This window comes from Equus quagga, chromosome 2, assembly GCF_021613505.1.
Source record: "Equus quagga isolate Etosha38 chromosome 2, UCLA_HA_Equagga_1.0, whole genome shotgun sequence".
In the NCBI taxonomy this organism is placed as follows: Eukaryota; Metazoa; Chordata; class Mammalia; order Perissodactyla; family Equidae; genus Equus; species Equus quagga.
The window spans coordinates 147,416,458-147,443,927 of NC_060268.1; the positions used below are offsets into that span (position 1 = coordinate 147,416,458).

Consider the following 27,470-nt stretch of genomic DNA (forward strand, 5'->3'; position numbering starts at 1 on the left):
TCGGCATGGCGGTGTTTGCGGATTTGGACTTGCGTGCCGGTTCTGACCTGAAGGCGCTGCGCGGGCTGGTGGAGAACGCTGCTCACCGTGAGTCGCCCTGGCTTCGCGGGCCGCGGTGCCCGCCCAGCCTCGCTGCCCCCCAGGCAGTCGGGCCACGCTCGGGAGGGAGCCAGCAAGGCCGGGGCTCTTTCAGGTCTCCTGGGGTCTCTGGGATGTCCCTGAAAGCTGATGCCCGCTGCGGTGTTCCTCTTCCCGAGCGCGGGAAACTCGAAGACACTGGGGAGCTGTTACCCAGTCCTGCTCCTTCTTTCCTGTAAATTGGGGAAACTGAGGCCATGAGAGGATTTGCATAGGGCGCACAGCTGGTGGTTGGCGGAAGCCAGGACTTCAGAGTATACAGTCTCCTACACCAGTGCTTTTAATGACTCTCCTCCCTCCCTCTTAGAACAGTGTCAGCACACACGGGGAGTACTGTGGGGCTTCAGACAAGACGGGGAGGGAGATGGGGATGCGAGTGTTGGAATAATATTATTTAGAGGGAGGGTAGGTTGGGGCGGAGGACATACTAAGCGAGTTAGAGGGGAGCAGCCTGGCCCAAATGCTAGAATGTTACTCGTGTCTGAATCCAAGGGAAGCGAAAGCCCTGAGAGATCGGACCCCATTTTAATTATTGGGGTTAATGATGACAGCTGTCTTCTTTCATTAGACTGTAAAGCATGAGGATAGAGAGGATTAAGAATAAAGAGCTCTCTGCAGAGCCTGTCAAGTAATTGGTGCTCAATAAATATTTGAAGGAGGAAGGAAAGAGGGAAGTTGGAGTAACTGATCAGAGGGAGGATCACTATTTTGGTATTAATGTGCGTTATCTTTTACTATTAATATCCTGTCGTCCCCATTGGTGTTTAGTAACTTAAAGCTAGGAGTCATGATTTAGACATATTTTAGGTAGTACAAATGTCTAGAACAGTGCTGTGTTGAGGCTGATAAAACAAGACCCTGGCCTCAAGGAGTTCCCAGTCTGTTGATGGTGGGCAGCTCAAAAGGGGAAATGAGCAGTGGTGTGAGGGGGTCATTGCTCCATTTCTCCTTAGGAAGAAGGCCTCTGAAGGAAGTAGAAAGGGTAAAAAACAAAAGAAATGAACGCAAATAAAAGTGACACTGAAAAAGTGTAAACTCGATGGGATGAAAGTGAAAGAAAGGACATGAAAGAGAGTGATGGTTGAAAGGAAAAGCATGAAGTTAACGGTCTTAGTATCATGCTAACAATACATAACAGAGATCACACAAGGCCCTGACTATGTGCCAGGCACTGTTCTAAAACATCCTACCTGTATTATTTCATTTAATTCTCATGACAGACATATGAGGTAAGTTCTCTTATTATCACCATTTGACAGATGAAGAACCTGAAACTTCAGGTTAAATAACTTGTAAGTGGCGATCTAGATTTGAAGGCAGGCAGTCTGACACGAAAACCCAGACCTGTAACCACTCTGCTAACTGCCTCCTAGTCCTGACATGAGTTGGATGACCCTATGTGTACAGGAAAGAGAGATTGTTATATTTAACAGGAATGTTCAATTTTTCTTTTCAGTGGGCTATTCAGTTGTTGCCATCAATCATGTTGTTGAATTTAAGGAAAAGAAACAGGTAAAATACAATTCCTGAAGTTAATAACCAGAATTTATCATTATTTGTGTTTATCTTGGTAATATGGAAGCTACAGATGAGCATATTTCTTAAATGCGCTCTGTGACCTATCCTATGTTAACAGTTGAACTGATGCATATTTGTGCTAATGATAAAATTTTTCAGTAACTTTTAAAAAGTGCGTTGTTATTCACTGAACTGTAATCTCATTATTTAGACCTTTTATTTTACTATTATAGACTCGTTACTCATTGATTTCCCTCTTAAATATACTAGTAAATATGTCTATTTCTCTTTAGACCAACAGCTCTACCTTACAGATTATTTCAGTCTAAACACTAGTTTTTGTCTCTCCCATCCATTGATATACTCAGCTGCTTCTCTACTCTTCAGATTTCTTCCTTTTTAAAAACAAACAAAAAAATTTTAGTGTTGCTGAATACCAGAAATTAGCTTTCCTGTTTATTGTTTTTTAATTATCTTTTCTGAAAACCTCTTCTAAGTTTTCCATAAGGCTTCGTCCCATTGACATGTACAGTCTAGGGTGACTGTTGATTGTTTGTTGTAGGAAATTGAAAAGCCAGTAGCTGTTTCTGAACTCTTTACAAGTTTGCCAATTGTGCAGGTAGGTGTTTTGTTGTTTCAGAAGCGTAATACCTGTTCATTCATTCAAACGTGCCCACTGATATTTGTGATTCTCTTACCTGCACTGCCCTTTCCTCTGTTGACCAGTCTCACGTTTCCATCAAAACTCAGCTCTTCCATGAAGCGTTCTCTGCCTGTCGATTCAGTACTTCAATGATCTTCTTTCCTGAAGTCCTACAACCTTTAAATTATTTCATTATGTAGTTTAATATATGTACATTCTTTTTTTTTCTCTAGCTGTATTATAAATTCCTTGAAAACAAAAACCAGGTTTTACTAATCTTCACTTCCCTTATTGCTAGTACCCTTTAATGAATACTTTCCACTGATAGAGAGGATAGTCAATCATTTGTATTTTGTGCTTTTTTGATAGCATGTTTTTGATTGTAGGGAAAATCAAGACCAATTAAAATTTTAACTAGACTGACGATTATCGTTTCGGATCCATCTCACTGCAACGTTTTGGTAAGTTAATTATTTTTCTTCTCTCTTTTTGGCCTTGTAAGTTGTATTGGCTAATGTTGAACAGTGTTGTTTTTCAACTCACTCCATTCTTACATCCCCTGACCACCACCACGTGTGACACCTGCCTGCTCCCCCTAACCTCAGAATTCACATACTATAGCAAACTCTCTTCTCCTCATGGCACTTGTGTAGGGGTACCACAATTAAAGAGTCCTTTGACCACTGTTATTCATTGAGCTCACATGAACCAGACATAAAGTGGGTGTTGACGATATTGCTGTGATTAATAAAGAGACATACATCTTGAACTTTTCAAGTTTATAGTCAAATTAATTGGCAAGACAAGCATTACATAAATAGTAATTAAAAATGTGAGGAAGGTGTAAAAAGTGGGAGATAGTACATAAAGGATGCTCTGGGAGTGTGTAACACGGGGCTGACCTGAGGAAGTTGATGTTCAGACTGGGGCCAGAAGAATCAGTAAGTGTTGCATAGGTACCGAGCAGGGGAGAGAGTTCCCACAGACAGGATGGATTATGCAGAGATCTTGAAGCCAAGGAAACATGGTGTGTTCTGGGAAATGAAACAGCAGTAGAGCTGAGACTAGTGAGCTGGCTAACCTGGGGTGAGGTTAGAGAGGCAGGTCTGGGTGAGCACTTGGAAGCTCTTGAAGGTTTTAACCAAGGGAATAAAGTTATGAGGTTTACATTATAGAGAATGGGTCAGAGGGGTTAAGGAGGGGCTTTGAGCATCTGGGGAGGATTGACAGGATTTGATGGTTGATTGGATATAGAATGATGACTTCCTGGCCTGGCCTGGGCAGCCTGGAAGGTAGATGAGGGTACCATTTCCCAAGATGGGAAATCAAAGAGAAGCATGTTTGAGGGCATCATGTTTGGGACATAATAGGTTATTGTGAGAGTTCCAGGGGAGTTTGTCAAATGGGCATTTGGGAAAAAAGCTGTGGCCCTCAGAAGAGTGATCCCAGTTAAGATACTGATTTGGAAGGGGTGGCCCTGTGGAGAGTAATTGAAATCATGGGAATGGATGAGACTCGCTGATCAAAGTGCCATGTGGAAAGAGAAGATCTGGGACAGAGTCCAGAGGGACTTCAGCATTGAATGGTGGAGTAGAGGAGGATGAGCTGGGATTGGAGACGGAGGAGGGACTGTCTGAGAAGTAGAAGGACATCGTGGAGAGAGAGAAGGGAAAAATGAGGAAGTGTCAGCAGCATCGGTATACCTAAGCAGTCAAGCAGGAGAAGGGCTAAAAAATGTCTTGAATTTATTGACAAGGAAGTTATTTGTTGCCTCAGCAAACACCATTTCCATGGAAATGGTAGGGCCATGAGAAGGTGTAGGGACTGTGTGATGCAGACTTGGCTGGAGAAATTTGACTCTGTAGGGGAACAGAAGGCATAGAGAGGTTGGCGGATGAGAACATGCTGTCTAGATTTTGTTTGTGAGATGGGAGAGACTGGAGTGTGCTTGCTGGTGGGAAGGGCCTAGATGGGGAGAGAGAAAGTAAGACCCCTGAGAAGGTGAGCTCTTTCATCTTTAGCTGGAATGGATGCCTCTGTCATAGAACAGGAGTAATCAAGGAAAGGCTAGAGTCCTTGTACCAATTAACATTGCTAAAGCTAAATTTTGGTGTTTTATACAGCTGCTAAGCAGCATTCTGGTTCTCTAGGCCCAGATAGACATAAATGGAGCTGCCTTTTGATAGATCACAAAGACTTTCGTTTTCTCTTGTTATCCTGAAGATCCTGGTAGCCCCTTTTTGTCCCCTTCCCAGGTGAGAGTGGGCAGGCTGAGAGCAGAGAATCCTGGATCCTGACTTGTTCTGAGACCTGGAGCCGGTCCTGTGTCAGCACAGGTCCACCCAGTAGGCCCACTCACCTACCTCAGCATGGTGGCTGCTGGTTCTCTTCAGCCCTCTTCTCATTTTTATGATGGCTTTTCTTTTTACAAAATAAGAGATAAAAATTTAGAAGGTGCTGACAGGTAAAGAAGAAATATCACACATTACTCCATCATTCAGAGATTGTAGGTTTGAATATATAGTTTTGTAGTCTTTTCACATACATACACATACAGTATAAATTTGAGATTTTCTTTTTTAAAACAAGAACTCTTTCTCTTTAACTGATATATTTCTCTCATTCTGTTCTAGGACTCTCAGGTATTTTCTTGCACGTCTAGTAGTTTAATTTGTATTTAGCAGTATTCTCATTATGAACCTAGTCATATCGTCCTCAGTCATGTGTATTTCTTGTCTCACAGAAAAATGGCGAATTCCATGGAGGGCAGACAGATGCCTTAAATGATTTTGTACCCCCAGTGCCCTGCACACAGCAGGTGCTCAGTAAATGTCTGGCAAGCTCCTCCACTAGCTTGTAAGAACAAGAGCTATCTAATTGCGGTTTTATATCTCAAACGGTGTTTGGTACACAGGTAAAGTGTAACAGTGTAGGAAAGAAGGAGGATGGTTAGTGGAATGGATGTTGACATCTAAATTCTCATGGGCTTAGAAGGTCTCTTCTGCCAACAGACAAAGCAAAGCAGAAATGTCCTTGGTGTATTAGAAGTGTTATGTGATTGAAATATAAGTGTAGCCAGGCCACTACTCAGAATTCCACGTGTATCGTTGTTGTTACTCTATGATGACATTCTTTTTGCATTACCAGAGAGCAACTTCTTCAAGGGTTCGGCTGTATGATATTGTTGCAGTTTTTCCAAAGACAGAAAAACTTTTTCACGTAAGTAACAGATAGTAAAAGAGAATAGAATTTATTATTTTATATAAGAAGTCTGATGTCATACCTTTGTAGATGACCTGTTTTGCCCCATCTGAAAACTTTCAGCATTTTTCATTTATGCCTTGAGTTCTGGAATTCCTCAAGTGTATCGAGGTGGCATGTGTTTGTTTTGTTTTGTTTTATTCACCCTGCTAGATGTTTGATGGGCTCAGATTGAAAAAGTCCATCAAGATTTTCTTCTGTTTCTTTATCTCTGCTTCATTCATTCGTTCATGTGAAACTTCTCTTAGTTAAATGTTGGTCTATGTCGTTCTAGTTCTAAGATCACTTCAGTTTCTGTCCTTACTATTCACTGCTGCCTGTGAGGGAAGAAAGTTGCAAGGTTCTCCTGGGACGTAAAGAATCCCATCTCGGCTTTCTCCTTTGCATGCTCTCAGGGGTGGTCCATATGCCAGTGTGATCATGTCAACCTTTAGTCTTCCAGAAATTCTTCAAAACCAGCCTGCTGATACTATTCCCCTTCATGTTCAGAGAGCCTTTTTGAATTTAATTCCTTTTATACTTTCAAAATTGCCATTACTGTGACTTTTCAGGAGAGAAAGTTGTTTAACATGTATGCTCATTTTGTCAACTTGAGACACACCACCTGGGCATTTTAAATGATTACAGAAAAAAAATCAACTGTAACGGTTTTTCAGGAATATGTCTTACTGTATGAAATGAAGTATGGCTACTTCAGGAAGTTCTGAATGTTGGCTTTATCTAGGTTCAGAAAAATAGCCTTCTACCAAAAGTGTATACACAAAAGGGATATTTTAGGGAAAAAAATATACTGGTCTTTGATGTTTTAATTTTGCACCATAGTTCATTTTTAAGTAAAATCTGTTCTAAAATTATAGGAAGATTTTCCCTAAGTTTGTCCAGTAGATGGAGCTGTTGACTAAAGAGGCTGACCTGTGGTAAATTTAGTTTTCAAGGCATACTATCAATTCTGAATTGTTTATGTTAATGCAGGGAAACAGCACAAATTATCCATGAATGCCCTTTTTTTGGTGACTGCCTTTATAAAATTCTCAATTATAGTAATTCCCAAAAATTTCATCTCAGGAAAAGAGGTAAGATAGAGTGGTTCTTAGTCATTAGAGACCCCTGTGGAATTTTTTAAAATCAGGCAGGTTCAGATCTCCACCACTGGATGTTTGGGGTTGAGTCAGGGTATCTGTTTTTTCAAGTCCCACAGAGGATTTTGATTCATTGCAGAAACCCTGAGGACCATGGGTATTTCCAAATTTGTTAAACAGCAGCTTAGTTTTATTATTCACTAATGACAACTCAGTTATAATGTAGGCTAAAAGTTGGTGATGTACCCAATTTTTTGTTGTATGTGTGTTGTTTTAATTGATTTTGAAGAGCATACAACTTAACATTTCCATAGCCATTTATTAGTGATTAGAGAAGCAAACAAAATATTTAAAAATCACACAGCTGGGAGGCATACATTTATACAATCTTCCAAAGACTTTTACATATTTATTACCTTTAACACAACAATCCTGGGGGTAATCAGTACAGATGTTTATTACTATCCCTGTTTTGTAGAAGAGAAAATTGAGACTTAGGTTAAATAAATTGCTCTAAATCTCAGGTTGTGTGTAGTAAAGTTAGGACTTTTGGGTTTTAGAATACATTATAATTTCATCTAGTGATTTTATATTATTTATCTTAATACTTGTTTTTCTCAGATTATTCAAAAGTTTGAATTCGAAAGCATGAACACATGCTTGATGATGGTGGGTGGAAATATTCTGGAAGATGGAAGAAAGCTATAAATAATTCACAAAGTGTTTGTTTGGAATTGACTGTACAGATATACAGAAAAAGTTATGTGAAAACATGTTTTACAGTTGGAATGTCTTATCTGTCCCAGGCTTACCCATTCTTTAAGACTCAGTTGAAGTTATCAGTCTCCTTTGTCTGTAGAAAATCAATTTAAAAAGATGTCTTTCTTATCATCATAAAGCTTTTGTAACTATATCATGGCTTGGAATTGAGTCAAATGAAAGCAGTTTGTTGCTTTAACAGGTTGCATTCTGTGCATGGTATTATTTGTTTAGTTTGTAAGTTGATTATCTAGAATTTAAACAAGTGTCCCTATAGATATGATATTTAAAGCCAAGTTAAGTCCCTAAGATGAGTCATAAAAGCGTACACACATATGTTAACAATTAGTAATATAAAATCTAACCACTTTAAATAGCGTTGTTTCCATGGCGAATAACACTGTTTTCCACTTGGAGTATCTGGAAGGTGTCTCATAAATAAACCCTTCTTCTCCATAGTTACCCCAGGGGATAAGGCAAAGATGAAAGATTGTAAGGGGAGTCCATTGGCCAGGGCTTATTGGTTTGGGGGGAGGCAGTGGAATGTGGCAGAGACAGTTACTTAGAAGCTTCTGGGTTAGTTATTTCCATTTAGAATTTAAAGCGATTGGACAGGGTGAGGAGAATTCAGTTTGTTTAGCCCAGTGGTCTCCAAACCTTGATTGTGTATCCTGTCAAATTAAAAAAATGTTGAGCCTGCATCCCCAGTATGTATCTTTATTTTCTTGTAAATTATTTACATGTTCCATTGTATCGGTGTGCTTTATGAAATAATATGCACACACAAAACAAGTTTTAAGAGAACGAATTAAAAAAATAAATGGAAATGGAAGTTCTATTTCCATCCAGCTTCTGAAATCCATGCCTTCTGCGTTGGAGAACGGTATTGTGGAGTAGGCTGTGAGCACCTGAGGCTCTTGAGGAGCAGGAGTACCTTTCAAGTCAGTGCTTCTCAAGTGTGGTGTGGCTCCACCGGATTCAGAATTGCTGGGGATGTTTGTTAAAATGCAGGATATTAGGCCCTACTGCTGAACTTATTGCTGGGAGTAGGGCCTGGTAATCTGCACTTTAAATAAATTCTTCAGGGGAATTCTTTTTTTACACACTTTAGGTTGAGAGGTACTGTTTATGGGCATCTCTCTTTTCCCTGGGTAAGCCTGGCTCTCCCTCGCATACTGTTTTATCATAAAATACCAAGATGTATTAACCTGACATCCATTAAGGGGATTTGGGGGAGACTGAACCCCTACCCTTCTGTTATATTTGTTCCATAAAATCAAAAATAAACGTATGTGTGTGTATGTACAGTTTTGGGAATAAGCCTTACTTAAATCCTCGTAGGAGTCCTTGGACCAAAAAAGGATGAGAACAATTGATAGGAATTCATATACAACCTGCCGAAACCACTGTAAGATGATTCTTAACCACAGATATTATTTGGCAAAATTTAATCTTTTTTAGTGATATAGAAAATATTTCATTATAATGTGAACATTAGCTCTTATTTTATAGTTATCTAAATGTATGAATTGAGCATTTGGATTAATAGAAAGCTAATAACAAAAGAGTTCAGCAGGGGGGCTGGCCTGGTGGTGCAGCGGTTAAGTGCACACGTTCAACTTCAGCAGTCCGGGGTTCACTGGTTCGGATCCTGGGTGCAGACATGGCACTGCGTGGCAAGCCATGCTGTGGCAGGCATCCCACATATAAAGTAGAGGAAGATGGGCATGGATGTTAGCTCAGGGCCAGTCCTCCTTGGCAGGAAGAGGAGGATTGGCAGCAGTTAGCTCAGGGCTAATCTTCCTCAAAAAATAAATAAATAAATAAATAAAAAGAGTTTGGTTTGAGACATTATAAGTTTGAGGTGTCAGAGGGAGCCAAGTGGAGCTGTCCTTTGTAACTGAAAGTTTATTGTAGTATGTGTACTTAAACCAACACAAGGGATATTTTGGATAATTACCGTTATTTAGGAGAGGGAAAAAAAGCAATACTTAAGTAAAAAAATAACCTAATTTAGCTTTACTCTGGAGAAGAATGTTTAACAGCTTTTTAAAAAATGAATCAACTTTTTTTAATGAAAAATTTATGTTCGTGATAATAAATGCAAACAATACCAAGGGATATGCATTGAAAAGTACATCTTCCACCTAAGACTCCCTCTCCCTTTTCTCCATTGGCAGCCACTACAAACAGTTCTTGGGTCTCTTTTCGGAAATAGCATTTACCTAGTCCTTCCTTCCGTCATTGTCCTCTTCCTCCCTTCCTACCTAACACTGTGCCTTTTCCACCTAACAGTGTATCTTGAGGTGGTTCCATAATATCAATTAGAGATGTACCTTATTCCCTTTAAAGAGTCAGCATTTTCTTTTGTATAAAGGAATCATAATTTATTCACGTAAAATTGAGGGATGTTTAATTGTGTCTAGTCTTTTGCAATTGGTGTTGCAGTGACTATCCTTGCACTAATATTTTTGAGCGTTTGTACATTCCTATAAGTGACATTGCTGATGTAAGCATCTAAAATTTTGATTGCTAAATTGCTTTTCAAGACCCTGTACTGATTTGAAGACCCTGTGAGTGCTTGTTTATTCATTCTCGTGTCAGCCGTGTATTACTGGACTTCTTGATCTTTGCCATTCTGATAGTTTAAAAATGGTGAACAGAAGCTGAACTCGTTTTATCTACTATTCAGGGGTTTTCTTCGTCCATTCTTATCAAATTTTCGGTGACTCTTGTATGAGTTGGACAGCTGTAGCAGTTAGCACGGAGCAGATTCTTTATGAGCCAGTTTCTGCCAAAACAGCTCACTGCCTGGGCTTCATGAGTTACTAGGACTGTCTGCCTTAAGCCAGGGAACCTTTGATCACTACTTGCTTCCTAAAGCCCTGGGGTGGGCTAGGACTCAAGTGGGGATTCTGAAGAGAAAGAGCAAGATGTGACATTCCTGTCACTTTTGAAGGTTGAGCGGATCCTACAGGACATTATTACTCCTTCTCTACCCCTTTTCCTTACTCCGCCCTTTCCCTGGGTCCATGCGTCTGAGGCTGGTTTGCCAGCATAGCCATCCTGGCAGTTTGAATTTGTTCTTCAAGGTTGCATACACCAGCCTTGTCACTTAGGCTTGTTTTAAATACAGTGCAAAACAGCCAGTTCTTTTTATCACTGTAATCGCATAGTGGTGAAGTTAGAGCCAGAGCTCCCTCTTCTGGCAGCCTCTTTGGCTTGTACTCCTCGGCTCGGAACCTTTCCCCAGCTGTATTTTATTTTCCTGCCCTTATTTTCTGTTTATCCTGATTTCCTTATCTGTTCATTTTATCTTGTATGTATTTTTTTGTAAGCAGTTTCAAATCTCTTTTGGAAGTAAATGTAGAGTATTGATCAACAAGTAGTAGCAAAAATTAGAGCAAAGGAAAGGGAAATTAAAAGTTGGCAAAAATGCATTCAGTATCATTTGATTCGTAACAGCTCTGCTTTAACCATTTCTGTAGACTATTTGTTTCTGTTAGCATTTGAACAAACTGCCATTGCTAGTGCCATGTTAGTGTGTCTTCAGCCACTCTGTAGACTGATAGGAGCCGCAGGCCTGGCGCAGAAATAATTTGTGAAATAAATGGATCATGCATACATTCCTTTTGGCTTATTTTTTTTCTTGGATTTCAGAATAGTTGGTTTTCTCTTTCTGGAACAATCTGAAGTAGCCTTCCAGAAACTGAGCTTCTCTTAGTAACCCATCTTTATGTGGCAGACCGTGAGTTAGAGGGTCTCTAGGCCCTGTCTATTGAGACTGTCTGTGGACATATTGCTCTGCTTCAGATAGATTGCAGTTAAACCGTCAAACCAAACGAGAAGGAATGGCTGACCATTGACTTTGCAAAGGGACAGATGTGCTTCAACACAGAACCGTCATAATGCCTATGGAGTAACCATTTCTTTATATCAGGTTTGATCCTATCTCCCATCCTTAATGTGTGCCAATTTTCCTTTTGGCTTTACCTGTTTTTTTCTTCTTGACAGGTTGCTTGTACACATTTAGATGTGGATTTAGTCTGCATAACTGTAACAGAAAAACTACCATTTTACTTCAGAAGACCCCCGATTAATGTGGTAAGTGTTACACTTTCCATTTTATACATGAATCTGTAGAAACTTGCATTAACAAACTGGAAAAGGAGCAGAAGAAACCAGTGTTCTTAGAGGGAAAAAACAAAGGCTGGGTAATAAATAGAAGGCAGTTTAGAAGGAGGCCTTTTTTGGTAAGCTGACTAAAGGTAGAAAGAAAGCTTAAAATAAAAATATCCAGTAAATCATCAAGATTTTTGAAAGGCCTTAGGAACCAAAATTTATGAAGGACATTTCTTAAGAGTGACGGACACTAATAGCCTGAACATTGAACATTAAGGGGACAGAGCAGTCAAGAAGGAGTAGGGAAAAAATATCTGGAGGGTTCCTGAGGTGCCAGCAAACGGGCGGGAGGGGTGCAGGTGGGAGCAGGGCATGGAAGCACAGTGGGCGTGGTCCATGCAAAATTACAATCTGCCTGGAAGACGCTAGTTCACCCGAAAGCCCAGGGTTGCTTTTATAATAACCTAGGAGGGTGGTCGTATATTCAGGGGATCTTTTATTCCTTCCTCTGCTATACCATTTTTCTCCTTACCTTGCTACATCATTTCTCTTGTTTTCTCTTACCCTTCATCTTCCCTCTGTCATGCCTTCCTGTAAGTCTTATTACATGATAAAGGTGATGCTATTTCACACCAGTAGCTGTAAGGTCAGCACGCCTGTCAACTGTTTGCTTTGGCAGCCAGGTCCTAGGAAGGGGTAGGGTGCTATTTTAGGATAGTGGTTTCCAAAGCTGTTTGCCACTCTCAAAAACTACTGTTGAAGGAGAAAAAGGGGTTAACAGCTCAGATTATAAACGATCCTGTCAGAATTGGAAAATTAAAAATGGATGTATTTTCTCAAGATAGATAGCTCCCCTATTCTTTTGTCTCTGTAGAATCACAACTTCCTCAATTTTTGTTCCCCTGTCTTTGGTGCTAAGGAATTGGCTTGATGCTGAGAATGGGGGCGGGGAGAGGAGAAAATTGATCTATATGGTGTGGAAAAATGGAATCCAGTGTGGAAAAATTTAAGTTGGCTTATGTTCTACCCCCTAAAAATATGCTACTAAAACTGTACTTGAAAAGTACTCACAATTTTAAAGTCATCTATATTTAATGGGAAGACTATGTAACAGGTCTTTTCTAATAAATATTGAGAGTACTACTAAACACGCAGCAATATTGGTTAAGCTGAAATCATCATTTCCCTGTGGTCTTGCCAGTACTTATAAATTTATAAGTAAACACTTCAAAAACCCTGAATTATCACCTTTTAGAGTTGGAGATGTATATGTTGTTTAACAGCCCACTTATCAAATGTGGTAAAATGAAAGCTAGCAAGAAGCCATTCACCTCTTCACTCACCAGGTTAGGACAGTTCTAGTTGATTCCCTATCAGATGAGATCTCTGATGTGCCCTAGCTACCTGTGATAAAAGGCACAAACTGGGGCTGCCCTGGTGGCGTAGTGGTTAAGTTTGCACACTCCACTTCAGCAGCCCGGGGTTTGCAGGTTCGGATCCTGGACACAGACCTATGCGCTGCTCATCCCACCATGCAGTGGTGGCATCCCACATACAAAATAGAGGAAGATTGCCACAGATGTTAGCTCAGCAACAATCTTCCTCAAGCAAAAAGAGAAAGATTGGCAATAGATGTTAGCTCAGGGCTAGTCTTCCTCACCAAAAAACAAAAGGCACAAACTAATACGGCCCCCAAGGTGATGGCACTCTTGTCGGCCTCACATATTGTTCCTCTCCAGAGGTAGCAATCTTTGTCTCTAGAAGTTCGCCAGGCTTTGCCAGCTTCAAACTGCCAATCCAGTTTCTCTGGAAAAGGTGCCCCCTGGAGTTAAGCAGTGCAGCCACTGTATAAATTGCCATTAAACTTAAAACTTTTTTACCTTTCTCTTCACCTTAATGAACTAGGAAGGCCATTTTCTAGACAGCTTTGCCTGAGTAAACCCACGTATGATGCTGTGTCCTTGGTTGGGAGGAGATAGTATCATGTGATGCTAAGCCAAGTCCATGGAATGGACAGTAGTGCACAGCACACAATTCCTCGTGTCCCACAGCAGTGGTAAGCTTCCCAATGGCTGTTTTGGTGAGGGCTTTCAATTGGTTTCTTATGATCATGCCTGACTATTCAACCCAGACTGAGAGCTTGTCAAGAGCACCAACTGTGTCATGGGCCTTTTTCAGTTACCACAATATCTTGCCTATAATTGGTCCTCCCTAAAATTTGTCAGTTGAATGAGTGTATATCTAACTTAGCATATCAAGGTACAGCCTGGGGCACACAGTCAAATTCTGCCTGTGGTTAATCCTTTAGCTGGTTGTCAGCGTTCGGCAGGAAGCAGACACAGTGAGGTGAAGGAGGTGGGGTGCTGGGGCGGCATGAGGAGAAGGGTGCTGGAGACGGCAGTGGTAGGACATCCCACCCTCTGGTTCCATCTGTGAGGTCAGAAAAGCTGCTGCTGTTTGATGGCTATGTTTGGCTTAATTCCCACATTTTTCAATTTAAGGATTCTGAAAAGTAAAAATTTGACAAGTGAGAGGGATATGCAGTATTTAACACAGCGTCTGCTTTTTAAAAAATCTGCTGTGAACATTTTACATATGTTGTTTAATAAAAACTAGATGATGGAGTGGAGGGAAAGGCTGTGCAAGATTATTTTTAGTCTTCATCTAGTGTAGAAGTAGGCTGTGGTGTGAATTGGTCAGGAAGCCGAATCTAAGTCCCTGTTAATTTATGCACGTAATTTTCACTTGAGAGAGAAAGCTGGAAACATACAAGGAAAGGTGTCCAGCTTGTTGTTCAGGGTAAATAATAGTAGTTGTATGAGTATGTATGTATTATTTGTATCTAATACTATCTATTCTGGATATGAAGCTGTATATTTACATTAAAATATGGAAATATATTCATCATGAGAGTATAGAATATGCAGTGAATGTGGGTGGCAGTTCCGTCTTATGTCTGGGCCCTTGTGTGTTCCTTTGGCCTTGAGAATAAACTTGTCTTTGGCCATGAAAAGTTGATAGGTTGACTTTATAAGGATCCCTCTCTTGGGCACAGATCTTAATTTGGATTTGGATACCCTTTTCTTTTGTGGTGGTGAAAAGCTGGGGCATTAAGACGTTGCATTCATTAGTCTTTTACCTAGAGGCCATAAGCTATGTGAGAATTTCCACTCAGAAGGTTAGGATTAAAGGGTACAAATTTTTGCTTAGAAGTTCTGAGGATCTAATGTACAGCATGGATGACTATAGTTAATAATACAGTATTGTAAACTTGAAAGTTATTGAGAGCAGATCCTAAGTGTTCTTACCAAAAAAAAAAAAAAAGAGAAGTTAACTGTGTGAGGTGATAGATGTGTGGATGTGTGAATTATCTTGATCTTGGAAATCATTCCACAGTGTATATGTGTATCAAATCATCACATGGTACACTCTAAATATATACAATTGTAATGGTCAATTATTCCTCAGTAAAGTTAAAAAGAAAAGAAGGTCGGGATTATTCAGGAGGGCACAGGAGCTGGGACATCCCAAAGCGCTCCATTTGCGTACCTTCGGGCTCTCATCCTTTCTGTTATCTTCACCACATGCGTAGGGCACCCTGATTTCCTTTAGGTAATTCCCTCCACAGTCTCCTCAGACCTCTTCTGGAGTCTAAGTAACTTGTGGAATCACAACTGTATCATGTGCTAATTGGGTTTCAGAAAGATTGAATTCAACTCCTCTTGGATAATTAAATGGCTTCTAATTATTTGGCGTTTTATACTGTAAACACTTTCATACCTGCTCTAGCCCAGCAGCCTTAGGGTGGGGTAGATGTGAATTATCTCCATTATGTAGGTAACGGAATTGAGACCCACGTAGTTTGTGGCTCACACAGATACTCTTCTCTCAAGGGTTGACTTGGGATTTGTACTCAATCTTTGCTTCTGAATCCGCTGTCATTTCCCAGTGGATAATGCTATTTAAAGTTACTTTACAGCGGAACTCTGTTAAGCACAGAATAATTTCATATTTTAAAACGTGATCTTCAGATGTTAGCTCAATGACAATCTTCCTGAAGCGAAAAGAGGAACATTGGCCTTGAGCTAACATCTGTTGTTAATCTTCCTCACCAAAAAGGAACCAACCAACCAAACAAAAAAAGGTGATCTTTATGAATTGAGGTTTTGAGAAGAATTTTTTTAAGCAGTACATATCTTTACCTTCTCTTTGATTTTTTTCAATGTTATTGCCATTCCACAATGACTGAAAGTTTATTGAGTTATTTTCACTGATGGTCTGCTTTACTCTCTTTCTGATGTTTTCCCCTCACCACTTCCTTTAACCCTAATCCGTTTCTATCCTCGTGGTCTAATCAGTCCCCACTGAGAGATGTCCAGTAAACAGTGTCTGAAGTAGTGAGGTGGTTCCAGGAATCATGCTATCTGTACTTGAGTTGGGTGTGAGTGCTCCATAAACTTTATTTTTCATCACACATATTATGAACTTAAATGTGTTAAGTACTTTATTGATTCAGTGCTTGGACCAGTGCCAGCAAACTTGCCAGTATCAAAAATATCCGTGTGGTAAAAGAACATCAGAAACAAAGGTGAAAGACTAATGACAGACTGGCGGAAATATATTCACTCATCTCATAGACAAAAGGCTGAATCTCCTTAATATATAAAGAGCTCCTAGAAATTGAGAAGTTAAAAAAGAAAGCTGAACAGTCCTGATAAATAGATTAAGAATAGGAAAAAGACATTTCACAAGAAAGGAAATAGAGATAGCTCTTGAAGATGAAAGCTGCTTCACATGATGATAAGAGAAATTCACTTTAAAATCACCTGTCTGATTGACACAAACCCAGAAGTTTGATGATACCCTCTATTGTACGGCTATGGGAAAGCAGGCATTCTCATACATTGCTTGTAACAGTGTAAATTGGAACAGTCCGTATAGGGGAGTGGGTAACTGGCAACAGCTATCAAAATTACAAACGCTTTACCCTCTGACCTAGGATGCTACTTTCCTGGGGCTGCCCTAACGAAGTACCGTGAACTGGGTGGCTTAAAACAACAGAAATTTACTGTCTCACAGTTCTGGAGGCCGGAAGTCTGAAAGCAAGGTGTCATCAGGATCTTGCTTCCTCTGCAATCTGTAGGGGAATCCTTCTTTGCCTCTTTTTAGCTTTTGGTGGTTTGCTGGCAGTCTTTGGCGATCTTGGCCTGCAGCTGCATAACTCCAGTCTCGGCCTTTGTCTTCCCAATGTGTTCTTCCCGTGTGTCTCGCTGTCTTTGCGTGGCCGTTGTCTTAGAAGGACCGTATTGGATTAGGCACCCACACTGTTCCAGTATGACCTCATCTTAACTAATTACACCTGCAGTGACCCTCTTTCCAAATAAGGTCACATTCTGAAGTACTAAAGGTTAGGACTTCAACATAAGTTTTATGGGGAGACACAATTCAACCTGTAATACCCAGCAATCCCACTTTAGTGTTTATTCTACAGAAAGAGTGAAACAACCCAAAGTCTATCAGTAGAGACTTGGTTAAATACGTGCCATACCTCTACAATGGAATACTATGCAGCTATAAAACAGAATGTGGAAGTTGGGAGCTGACATGGAAGCCCCTTCAAGTCAGAACAAGAACGTAGCTACCTTCTAAGTAAGAAAGAGGAAAAATAATATTTACTCATATTTGGTTATATTTGTGTGAAGAAACTCTAGAAGAAGACACAGAAGTTAATGAGTGATTATGGGAGGTAGGGATGGGGCAGATGGGAGCAGAGATAGAAATAAGACTCCGTATTGCTTTCTTATTTTACTTTGATTTGTGAATCACGTGAACAAGTTTACCTATCTTAAAGACAGATAGACCAAAAGTGATCATCCTTTTGAATTCAGTAAAGAGCTAATTTTTATCAAATTAACAGGGAATCTATGTATTGTCCCAGTAATCAACTCCCTGTTTCCTTTCTCTTTTCTTAAGCTTTGCTAAGTTCTTGGAATTTTATCACCAGTATCTCTTGATTCAAGTATCACACACTTGCCCTTGGTTTGTAGCGTCAGTATGACTGTTATTTCTCCTGAGTAAAGAAATCTGATCATCTGCCTATTCCAGAACCTTTGGTCAGAGATGCGAACAAAGGCCAATCAGGCAGGTGCTGTCATTCTTTATGAAGAGGCTGTTATGAACAATCATTTGATGAGCTTAAGGCAATTTACATTAACGTGGTCTTAGAACAGGAGCCCAGGTAATGAACCTGTATTTTATCTATCTAAAAATTTCAAATAAGGTGTTTTGAAGAAACTCTTCACAACTTTCAATAGCACATCATCTTTTATTTCTCTGTCTCAGAGTTTTCTTAGCTATTTAAAAGTGAACTTGATTAATGTACTAAGATCAAAATCAGGTCTTTTTTCTTAAAGAATAAACTGATAATTACGTTATTTTTTTCTCCCCACCCTCCCCCCGAAAAGGAGCTTTTACTTTGATCTGGTCCCCAGAGGAAGCGAAAATTTTAAATTTCCGTTAGAAATACTTTGAGACCTGATCGCCCAGTTCTGTGTATCATCCACATCTTTTATTTCCCCTCTTCTCCATTCTACTGCCTGTGTTTTAGTTCAGCAACAAGAAGGATGAAGACAAGACATACAAGTCAGCCTCTGGCTAATTAGTAGTTTTGGTAAGAGAAATAGCCAGAGGAGTAGTTGAGAATATGGCTAAAGGAGGTGTTTTGGTTTATCTGAATTTCCATTACCCAAGTTCATCCTGCTTCCTTTTATGATGGATAATCTGTAGTGAACAGCATTATCAATGACCTCCTTTCCATAAGCTGCTATTTATTCACTCGGAATATAAACATCATAAACACTTTTTGTAGAAATGCAGCTGTGTGTTACCAAGAAGTATCATGATGCCAGTTCTCAAGAAGTATACAAGCTGGGCAGGGAGAATGAGGCGCACATTTAACTGTGGCACAAAGAATATCATAACAGACATCATTCCCAGAAATAACACAAGAATTAGAGGTGGGAAAAAGTTGTCAGAAAAGGGGAGAGGGTATGGTTGCAATGTGGAAATTAGAATGTAAATTCTAACTAAACAAATATCAGATATGTAGGAAAATCTAAAATAAAACCTGGGAGCCTCAAAGCAGAAGGAAAAGTTAAGGAAAGGGAAGATTGGGGAATGGAAAAAAGGAAATCTGTGCTCAGGAAGGGAAAGTAGAAGGAGCCTGCCAGGTACTCCTGAATTAAATCGAGGTGGGCTACCAGTTCTGGAACGGGACGGGTTTTTCTATTTCCTGTAAATGCTCGGGAGTAGACCTCCAGCAGCCACAGCTGGACCAGTTCCGACTCGTCCACTGCGCAGTAGAACTTTATCTGCCAGGCACAGACTTGGACTGGACTGCCTTCCCTCCTTTCATTCAAAAGACACTGCAACTGGGGGGCTTTGCCATTACAGTCTGGTTATCACCTTCATGCTAAAATCCTCCTGATGCTTCTTATTGCCGTTAAGATTCATCCTGTCTCCAGTTCTAGACCTGCACTGCAGTAGATGGTTGGGCCGTCCCATCCTCCTTAGCCTCCACTCCCACCACAGGGGCCCCCTCATTCTCCCCTCCCCAGCTGGTGACCTTCTCTACTTGCTGCTGTGCTCCCTCCTACCCCAGGGCCTTTCCACATACTCCTCCCTCTACTATTTACTGCTAAGTTCCTTCCTCACCCACTCCTAAACTTCTCCTTGATGGCGCTTATCACAGTTGAAGCTTTGTATTTCTGTGTAATTATTTGATAGTCTCCCCTGCTAACTGTAAGCTCTTAGAAGGGAGGTCAGCTTTTGCTCACTGTTCCCACACAAAGGTGTCTTAACACAATTCTGTGGTGAATGAGTGAAGATACTGAGTTGCTCCTCAAGGAAGCTGCATAATGTAGTGATGGATTTCAATCCCATTTCCACCCGTTTCAGGCTGTTTTCTTACCTGTGGTTGCCTACTTATTAAGAATGCCTTGAATAAGCAAATTTCTTTTTCTCATGTAAAAGACCAAGCTTGTCTGGTGAGCTGAACAGAATCGTCGAGGGCCCAGGCCTCTTCTTTTTTGCTGGGCATCCGTGAGTCCAGCTAAAAATCAGGGTGTCCATTAGTAAAGAAAAAGGGGACAACAGATATTGGGGGCGATTGGCAGTCTCTCCCACAATGCCTTATAAAGGTATTATGAAGTTTAAATATGTACATAGGACTCTCAGCACAGTGCCTGGCACGTGGCACTCAACGTGGCTGTTCGTATTCCTTCATTCAACATGTGCATCATAAATGACTGGAGAGGCCTTCCCACCCCTGTCCCTTGGACACTTTTCAGCTCTTCATTTCTTTGTCTCTTCATTCTTGGATCGAATTACTTAGATTACAGTTTGCAAGCAGTTTACCCTAAGTGCAGGGAGCACATCTCCGGTTTCCTTTTGCTAGTTCATGAAGTAAAAGCCCTCTGCCCCCCAACTGGGATTTTGCTCTCCTTAGCCTCTTCATGATTTCTGTTTGTACAAAGTCAGCTTCCCCACAGCTAAGATAAACTCTGTTGATCAAATAGAGCCACAGATCTGTTTTCTTCTCCTGTGGATGGTGCCATTCGGGCGTAAATCTGCCTTTGTTTAAGGCTATACCTTGACATGCAGGAGGTGGGTGGTAGGAAGCGAGGAGGAGCCTTAGTGAAAATAAAGTAGTAGGACAGTGTGTGTTTATCCTTGATGTTTTTATTTTCTTTACTTCTCATGAAGGCCATTGACCGAGGCGTGAGCTTTGAACTTGTCTATAGCCCCGCTATCAAAGACTCCACAATGAGAAGGTATACAATTTCCAATGCCCTCAATTTGATGCAGATCTGCAAAGGAAAGGTAAGTTCTGTAAATTTAGGATTTTTTCAAATCTAGCAGTGTGTTATTATTAATACACTAGAATTAACAAACTGATTCATTTTCCTTAAAGTAGAAAGGCACAAGAACAAATTCTCCCATGTCAATGCGCTCGGCAAGTTTTAAGGGAAAGAATAATGCGAGGGGGCAAAAGATGTATTGAAAGCCTTCGTCTTTCAGTAAGGCATGTGCAGTTTACCCACTGTGAAAAGAATAGTCTAGATAACAACTGTTGGTCATCAGTGAGTTGAATTAAGGTTATATGACCTTTTCAACTAGTTTTTAAAACTAATTCATCTTTTCTAACATCTATTGAGAAGGCCTATTCTATTTCTTATTATAGGCTGCTTTTAGTTTGATGTGAGTTCTTTCATTCTTTCATTTTAATTATTTACCTTATCTTTAAAAGAAGTTGGTATTTATAGAGCCTTAAATATTAAAATATTATTACTGGTTATTGTATTATAAGACTCTGAATTTTCTTACATTTATCTAAGATTAATAGTGATCACTTTCTATTTTGTAGAATGTAATTATATCTAGTGCTGCAGAAAGGGTAAGTCTGGCATTAAGTACCTTGTTAAAACTTGGAAAACTTTCTAGGGGAGAAATTAAAATAGTAATATAATGAATGTTTATTGTATGTTTTCATTTTTAACAACATTTGCTTATTGTAATTGCTGAAGAATAAAATATATCCCAGTTCCTTTTGGGCTTCAAGTTTTGTTTATATCAATAGTTTTCTCTTTATATTGTTACAAAATGATTTTCAAGGATCTTTTATATTTTCAAAAACTTAAGAAACTCATCAAAATTATAAGGACTAAAATTTATGCAATTGACTTCCTTATTTTTGGTTACTTAAGCATGCTATTAATTTACTGCAGATGAAGTCATTGAAATGTTATGAATAACTTCTCTCATGTCTGTATTTTGTTCATTTTATTTTAGCCTTTAGAAATAAGAGGCCCATATGACGTGGCAAACTTGTATCCTTTTCTGAGTAAGAAGGTACCGAAATTTTTTTTTAGGAAATTTTGAATTTGATATGATATTATACTTGAACAAGATATTTTTCTCAACCTTTTACTGTAAGTTTTCCAACTAATAGCTTCAAAAACAAATTACATCAGGTTGTAGAGAGCTTCATCCTTTGTTTTCTGGATGAAGGGTGAGGTGGGAAAAGGTGGAGGAGGGACTCCGTAGAAAAGCTTAGAGTTAGAGGAGCCTCTTCTCAGATGCGTTCCCTTTGGGCTAAGACCTCGTGGAGAGGTGAAGCAGCTCTCTCTGTATGACCAGGTGAGCTGGCCTTTTCACTTATATTTTTGTTAGTCTTGTGTCCTTGGCTGACTCTGGGTTGAAATCTTTAATGATCCCGCCAGAGGCTTGCTGTTTGGGCTGTCTGAAAGTGATGCCAAGGCTGCGGTGTCCACCAACTGCCGAGCAGCAGTTCTCCATGGAGGTGAGCAAGTTCTTCCAATAAAAACACCCAATGGTCCTGTTAGAAGCCAATCATGGTTATCAAACATTTGAGCGGTATCTGCTTGTTTTATCCTGCCCGGCAGAGTTCCCTTAGGGTCATCTCCTCTCAGCCTGTTTTAACCATACCCATCAATGCTTTTTCACCCTGTAGTTTGTGGAATGAATACAGTTTGCATTACAGAAATGAGTATTGAATGCAGTCTTTCAAGCTCTGCATATGTGTCCCTGCCTCCATTTTTTGATAGGCTTCTAATCCCCCTTTCTCCTCCCTCTCCAGAGGGGTACGCTTTCCCTGCTGAGAATCAGTTTTAGAGAACTGAAATGTTAACATATGGTAAGCCATTTATTAGGAACACAAAAACAGCAAATACATTTTTTAAAACCCAGCTAACAAACTCAAATTGTGACTTTTCACATTTATTACAACTTATGATTCTTTGCTCCTTTTTTGTTTACATGTTCAAGTATGTGCAGACTATGTGTTTACTCACATCTCGTTTATACATATCTACCTCCTCATCTTAATTCCACCTACTGGACCACTGAGTTTTTTATTCATCAGATGATAAAAATTGGACTAGAAGTATTTGATGTGCTGAGACTTTGGGGAATGAAAGTGAGATTTTGTTAAAAGAAAAAAACTTACACTTTCGATCTGCTGTTTTATCTTCATTCTCTTTGTAATGTTTAGGACTAGTAGCAGTGGTCAGGAAGCAGTTTACTTGATATCACCCTGATCAATTTCAAACCAGTGTAGGTGGCTACATATCGATTTGGTTATTTGGCATAGAATGGTTAGGTTATTGAGGGCTTGTGTGTTGTGTCTAGATTTTAATGGTCTGATTTCCACTTGGGAGAACTGGTGACTGTATTGACTTACTGTGAATTAGATGATTTTCCTTTTGTTTTCAACGTTTTTAGTTTGGCATCGTTGTGTTGTGTAGCCATCACGTAAGCTCTGGGAATGACCGTAGTAACGAGGACTTCACCAAGATTGCCTTGAACTTAGGGAACTGTTGACTCACACTTGGTTAGTTCTGCCAGAATTGTTGTCTATTTTAAATGAACGTAAGCAATCATCAAGATTTTGGATAACAATTGGTGTTCTAAAACATGAAAGGGAAGTGTAAAAACATGTTAATAGGGCAAAATAGGAAGTTCTGAATTTGACTTCAAAAAACTCAACTGTTCAACATATGATATACATAAAGCTAAATGAAAGGAAGACTTTGTGGACTTTAGTAGCAGTACCGTTCACCCTAGTGTGTCCAGGACAGACCTAGTTTGTACCTGCTGTCCCTGTAGAATTAACACATCTAGAGGATAAATTATAGTTACCCTGGTTTTAGTTGACATTGGGATTGGTATGAGACAGTAGTGTGGTATGTTCCTAAGATTGCTAGTTCAGTCTAAGGTTACCTTAGAAGAAATACAGGATTCTGAAGCAAGGGGATTCAGTCCCCTTACTACCCTCTGCACTGATGCAGTTCCAGCTGGCACCTCTGTCATCCTGAGCGCCACGTTTAAGAAGGACGTACGTGCACTGGAGCACTACCAGAAGACGGTTAAGAGGTTCTTAAAGAATCTAGAAACCTTATGAAAGGAATTGTGAAAGCAGTACAGGAATGGATACCTGGAAAACAGAAGACTTGGGACATGTAGTCGCTGGCATTCGACATTGGAAGGCTTGCCGCAGGGACTCACGATCAGATGGAGCCTGTGGGGTTCAGTGGTAGCACTTCTAAGGTTGTGGAGAAGGGGCAGAGGAATGAGGTTCAAGGCCAGAGGCTTCAGCCTGTGATTGATGAGCTTGGTGTCCACTCAGCCTTTGGACTAAGATGGACCTGCTGGGGACACTGCCCCTTAATTCCTCTAGAGCAAAACAGCGTACTCAGAAATAATTCCTGTAGAAGTAGTTGTGGAATGTCCTTGGCAGGGTGATTAAAGGAAATGCTAATGTGAGGACACTTAGCCCTATACACATTGCAGCTTCTTGCTATTACAAAAAATAAATTTGTTTCTAAAAGACTCCCACTTGGGTTACTTTATCTGATAACTATAAAAGTCTTGTTTTTCAGTTGTTTATAGTCTGTCAGTTTAGATTAAGAAGTTCATGTGAGAAAAAATAGAACATTTCTGAGATGGAAAGAAGAGAAAAGAAGAAAAAAATGGGGAAGAAAGTATTCCTTTCCTATTCCCGTGTCACCTCTTTATGATACCTTTCTTGATTCATCCAGGCAGTTCTTTCTTGCGGGTGCCGCCATTCCTATTGTACTTGCCCTGAATGCACTTATCTCGGTGTGTGGTAGGAAGCAGCACTGTGTTAGGCATCTTTATACCCTCCAGAGGTGACACAATGCCTGGCCCATTAGTAGATATTTAGCAGAAGTTAGCTAAATTTAAATTGAACTCTGCTGCCAACCTGACCTAAACATCTAATAATTCCCATTCTTCTTTGTCCGTTGTCATCACTAACACATGAGATCAATAAACATGTGAGTTTGATTCTCTTCATTCACTCAACAAGTATTCGTTGAACAGTGGTTACATAACCAGGCATTGCTGGGTGTTGGCAGTACAATACAATTGATTCTTCAGAGGTACATTGATCTAGTGAAGGACGCAGATATGGTACGTGCTATAAAATAAAGTGAGCACACGCCCCACCATGGGAGCAATGCAGTTGACTCTTGTCCTCGCTGTCTTATTCATCTGTCTTTCTACCATACTTAAAGCATCTGCTGCACCAACGTCTTATGCTATATAAGATGCCACAGACAGACCATAGACATAACCTGCCCCACAATTTTACCCTTGAGGTAATCCATTTGGAATGAATTAGATGTTAGTAATATACCGATATTTGTATATGTTGGGGGTGGGGGGAAGGTACTAACAGTAAATGGCATCAGCACATGTAGCAGTTCATTATGGTTTTATCATTTACTAGTGCTGTCAGTCAAAGTAACATGGTGAAACTTGTTAAACCACCTCTTTTTAAATCATGTCTTCAAGCACTATGGTTTCCCTTTTGTTTTATAGAAACTAGAAAAACCGCTTTTGGAATCATTGCCACAGTGAAGAAGCCTCGGCCATCAGAAGCAGATGATGATTCTCTTCCAGCTTGCAAAAAAGCCAAGTGTGAGGACTGAAAAGAATCCCCCCGTCTCTGTCAACACTCCCTTCTTCCCTTTGATAGTTCATCAGCCACAACAGAGAGAAAACCTTCGTATGACTGACTTTTTCACTTGGAGCTAGAAATCAGTAGTCTATAAAAATGATTTTATAGTCAAGCCATTAAGATAACAAACAAAATCTAGGGAAGCATTAAAAAAAAAAAGACTACCAGCTTAATGAATTTAGATACACCATAAGAGAAAAACAGAGACTAGTTAGTTTATCCTTTGTGTGAAGTGATAAAGCGGCAGGGGTAATTGAATAAGATGATTCAGTGTTTCAGGAGACTCTTTAAAAATGTTTCGTATTCATTTAAAAACTCAGTGCTTTTCTGCTTTACTTGATATACATGGCTTATGATTTTTAATCTTACTACTCAAGAAGTGGTTCTTTTTGAGGACTCTCCCTCTCTCTCTCTATGCACATATATGTAAAGCATTTTTGACTGACTTGCGCTTGAGCGATTTGATGGACTGGCCTCGTTCACTCCCTCTGTTAAGCTGACGGCCACTGCTGCTGAGCCCACACACCGCGAGTCTGCCGCTGCCTCGAGTGCCAGCTCGCCTCTGCCTTCACCCAACGGGGATTCACCAGAAGTTGAGGTGTGTGTTTATTCACAGGGCTGTTTATGCCATTGTATTTAGCATCATAAAATCATGTAAATTAACTAAAAATTATGAAAACTTGTGAACAATGGGGGGCAAAAAAAGAATTCCCAGGAAAACTAAGTTGATGCTTTTGAAATATTTGAAAAAGGTGACTCATTAAAAAGAACTGCTGTCAAAGGAGGTGTGAGCAGGACAACTAAGATTTAGGGGCGATCCAGTAAAAATGCTGTACTTGATGACGACATAAAGAGATGGAAAGACATTCCATGTATATGGATTGGAAGAATAAACATAGTTAAAATGTCCATACTACCTAAAGCAATCTACAGATTCAACGCAATCCCAATCAGAATCCCAATGACATTCTTTACAGAAATAGAACAAAGAATCATAAAATTGCTATACTTGGATTACTTCACTGGAGTCGTAAGTTCTCTTCTTTAAAGAGACTGGAACTCAGGAAAGACAACTAGGTCTCCCATCAGTGGATCCATTCTCCCAAGAACCGGCTTTGACCCTCCTTTAAAAGATTGGCATACATTTATATGTTTTAAACTCAAATAAAATGTTTAAGGGGATGTATGTTCAACTTTTTTTGATGCTCCACCTCAGTCTACTTTTCAGCCAGCTGACTTTGTATCTATGAGCCCCAATTGCACCAGGTAGAATATTGAGGACTTTCGTGTTAGATTAGGAAGGAAGTAAAGTTACTGCAGATGTGACTGTCTTCTTGAAAAACTCAAAAGCAGCAGCTGGGAACAGATTAGAAACATAGGGGCTTCTGAGCTTATGCACATTTGGCGCTTTACTTGGAAGAAATGGAAGGACCCTGAGCCTCAAGGATTTGATGGGTTACAACCAGGACCCTCAAGGAAACGTAGAGGGGTGACAAAAGGGGATTGGGAGGGAAGGAGAGAACAGAGAGAATGAAGCTCCCAGTGCTCCTGGAAAGTGAACTCTACGGGTTGTTAGACAAGATAGAAAAGGTTCAAAAATATTTCAAACCATTCTCACAACTCTGTGTGTGTCCATGACCAGCTAACTGGGAGACCTGGTTATGGACTGTCACTGTACACCGTCTCAGAGTGTTAGAGGCACAGTTGAGAGGTTACGTGTGTGACCCTATCTGGAAGGGTATTCAGGGAGGGAAGGGTGGCTGCCAGTGCTAGTGTTTCACATCAGCATTCATGCATTTCCTAAAGTGCCGGACTCTTCCCATAACCTCGCCCTTTCCTCTGTTCTCTCTGCTGCCTGGAACACTGTGCTTGAATAACTCGTTTCTCCTTCAGACTCCACTGAAAGGTCACCACCTCAGAGAAGACTCTAGAAATCCCGACCCCTCCATCAAATGATGTGCCTCCACATCTTAGACTCTCACAGCACTCTGTATTTTTTATTTCGTAGTACTTGCCACAGATTGTTACTATAAATTTTTTCCTGTGATTATTTGATATTCATCTATTCCAGGAAGGCAGTGCAGGGACCATCGAGTTTTCTCATTACGGGTCTTAGCATGTGGCCCCACACCTGGGAACAAAATAGCTTACATTGGAGGTCAAAAATCATGGACCGGGTGTGTTTTCTCGTTGGGGTTGGTGGTGGGAGGGGTGTCTCTGACACTGCCAGCCCGTGTCCACAATAATTGTGAAATCTCAGATTAGTCAGCTCTGATGGGAACTTCTTAAAGAGCACATGTTTAACTTGCAGTAACTATTCTGCCCACCAGGGGTCTCTTTCTCCCCGTGGTTGGGGCCAAAAGAACTTGCCCTGCTTGGACATTGCCTT

General features: G+C 40.2%; 1 protein-coding gene across 1 annotated transcript; it reads left to right on the plus strand.

The window, feature by feature from the left end:
- Nucleotides 1–26,274, plus strand: RPP30 (ribonuclease P/MRP subunit p30). The gene is made up of 11 exons (XM_046654922.1): nt 1–87; nt 1,595–1,650; nt 2,219–2,275; nt 2,686–2,760; nt 5,447–5,518; nt 11,413–11,502; nt 20,284–20,400; nt 20,945–20,974; nt 21,370–21,407; nt 21,801–21,880; nt 24,943–26,274. The coding sequence occupies exons 1-11, from the start codon at nt 6–8 to the stop codon at nt 25,050–25,052; spliced, it is 807 nt and encodes a 268-aa protein (XP_046510878.1). The 5' UTR covers nt 1–5; the 3' UTR covers nt 25,053–26,274.
- The last annotated feature ends 1,196 nt before the right edge of the window (nt 26,275–27,470 follow it).

Coding starts and splice junctions, on each gene's coding strand:
- RPP30 (XM_046654922.1), top strand. CDS start 6: ATGGCGGTGTTTGCGGATTTGGACTTGCGTGCCGGTTCTGACCTGAAG. Junction 88..1,594: donor GGTGGAGAACGCTGCTCACC/GTGAGTCGCCCT, acceptor TTTTCTTTTCAG/TGGGCTATTCAGTTGTTGCC. Junction 5,519..11,412: donor AGACAGAAAAACTTTTTCAC/GTAAGTAACAGA, acceptor TCTTCTTGACAG/GTTGCTTGTACACATTTAGA.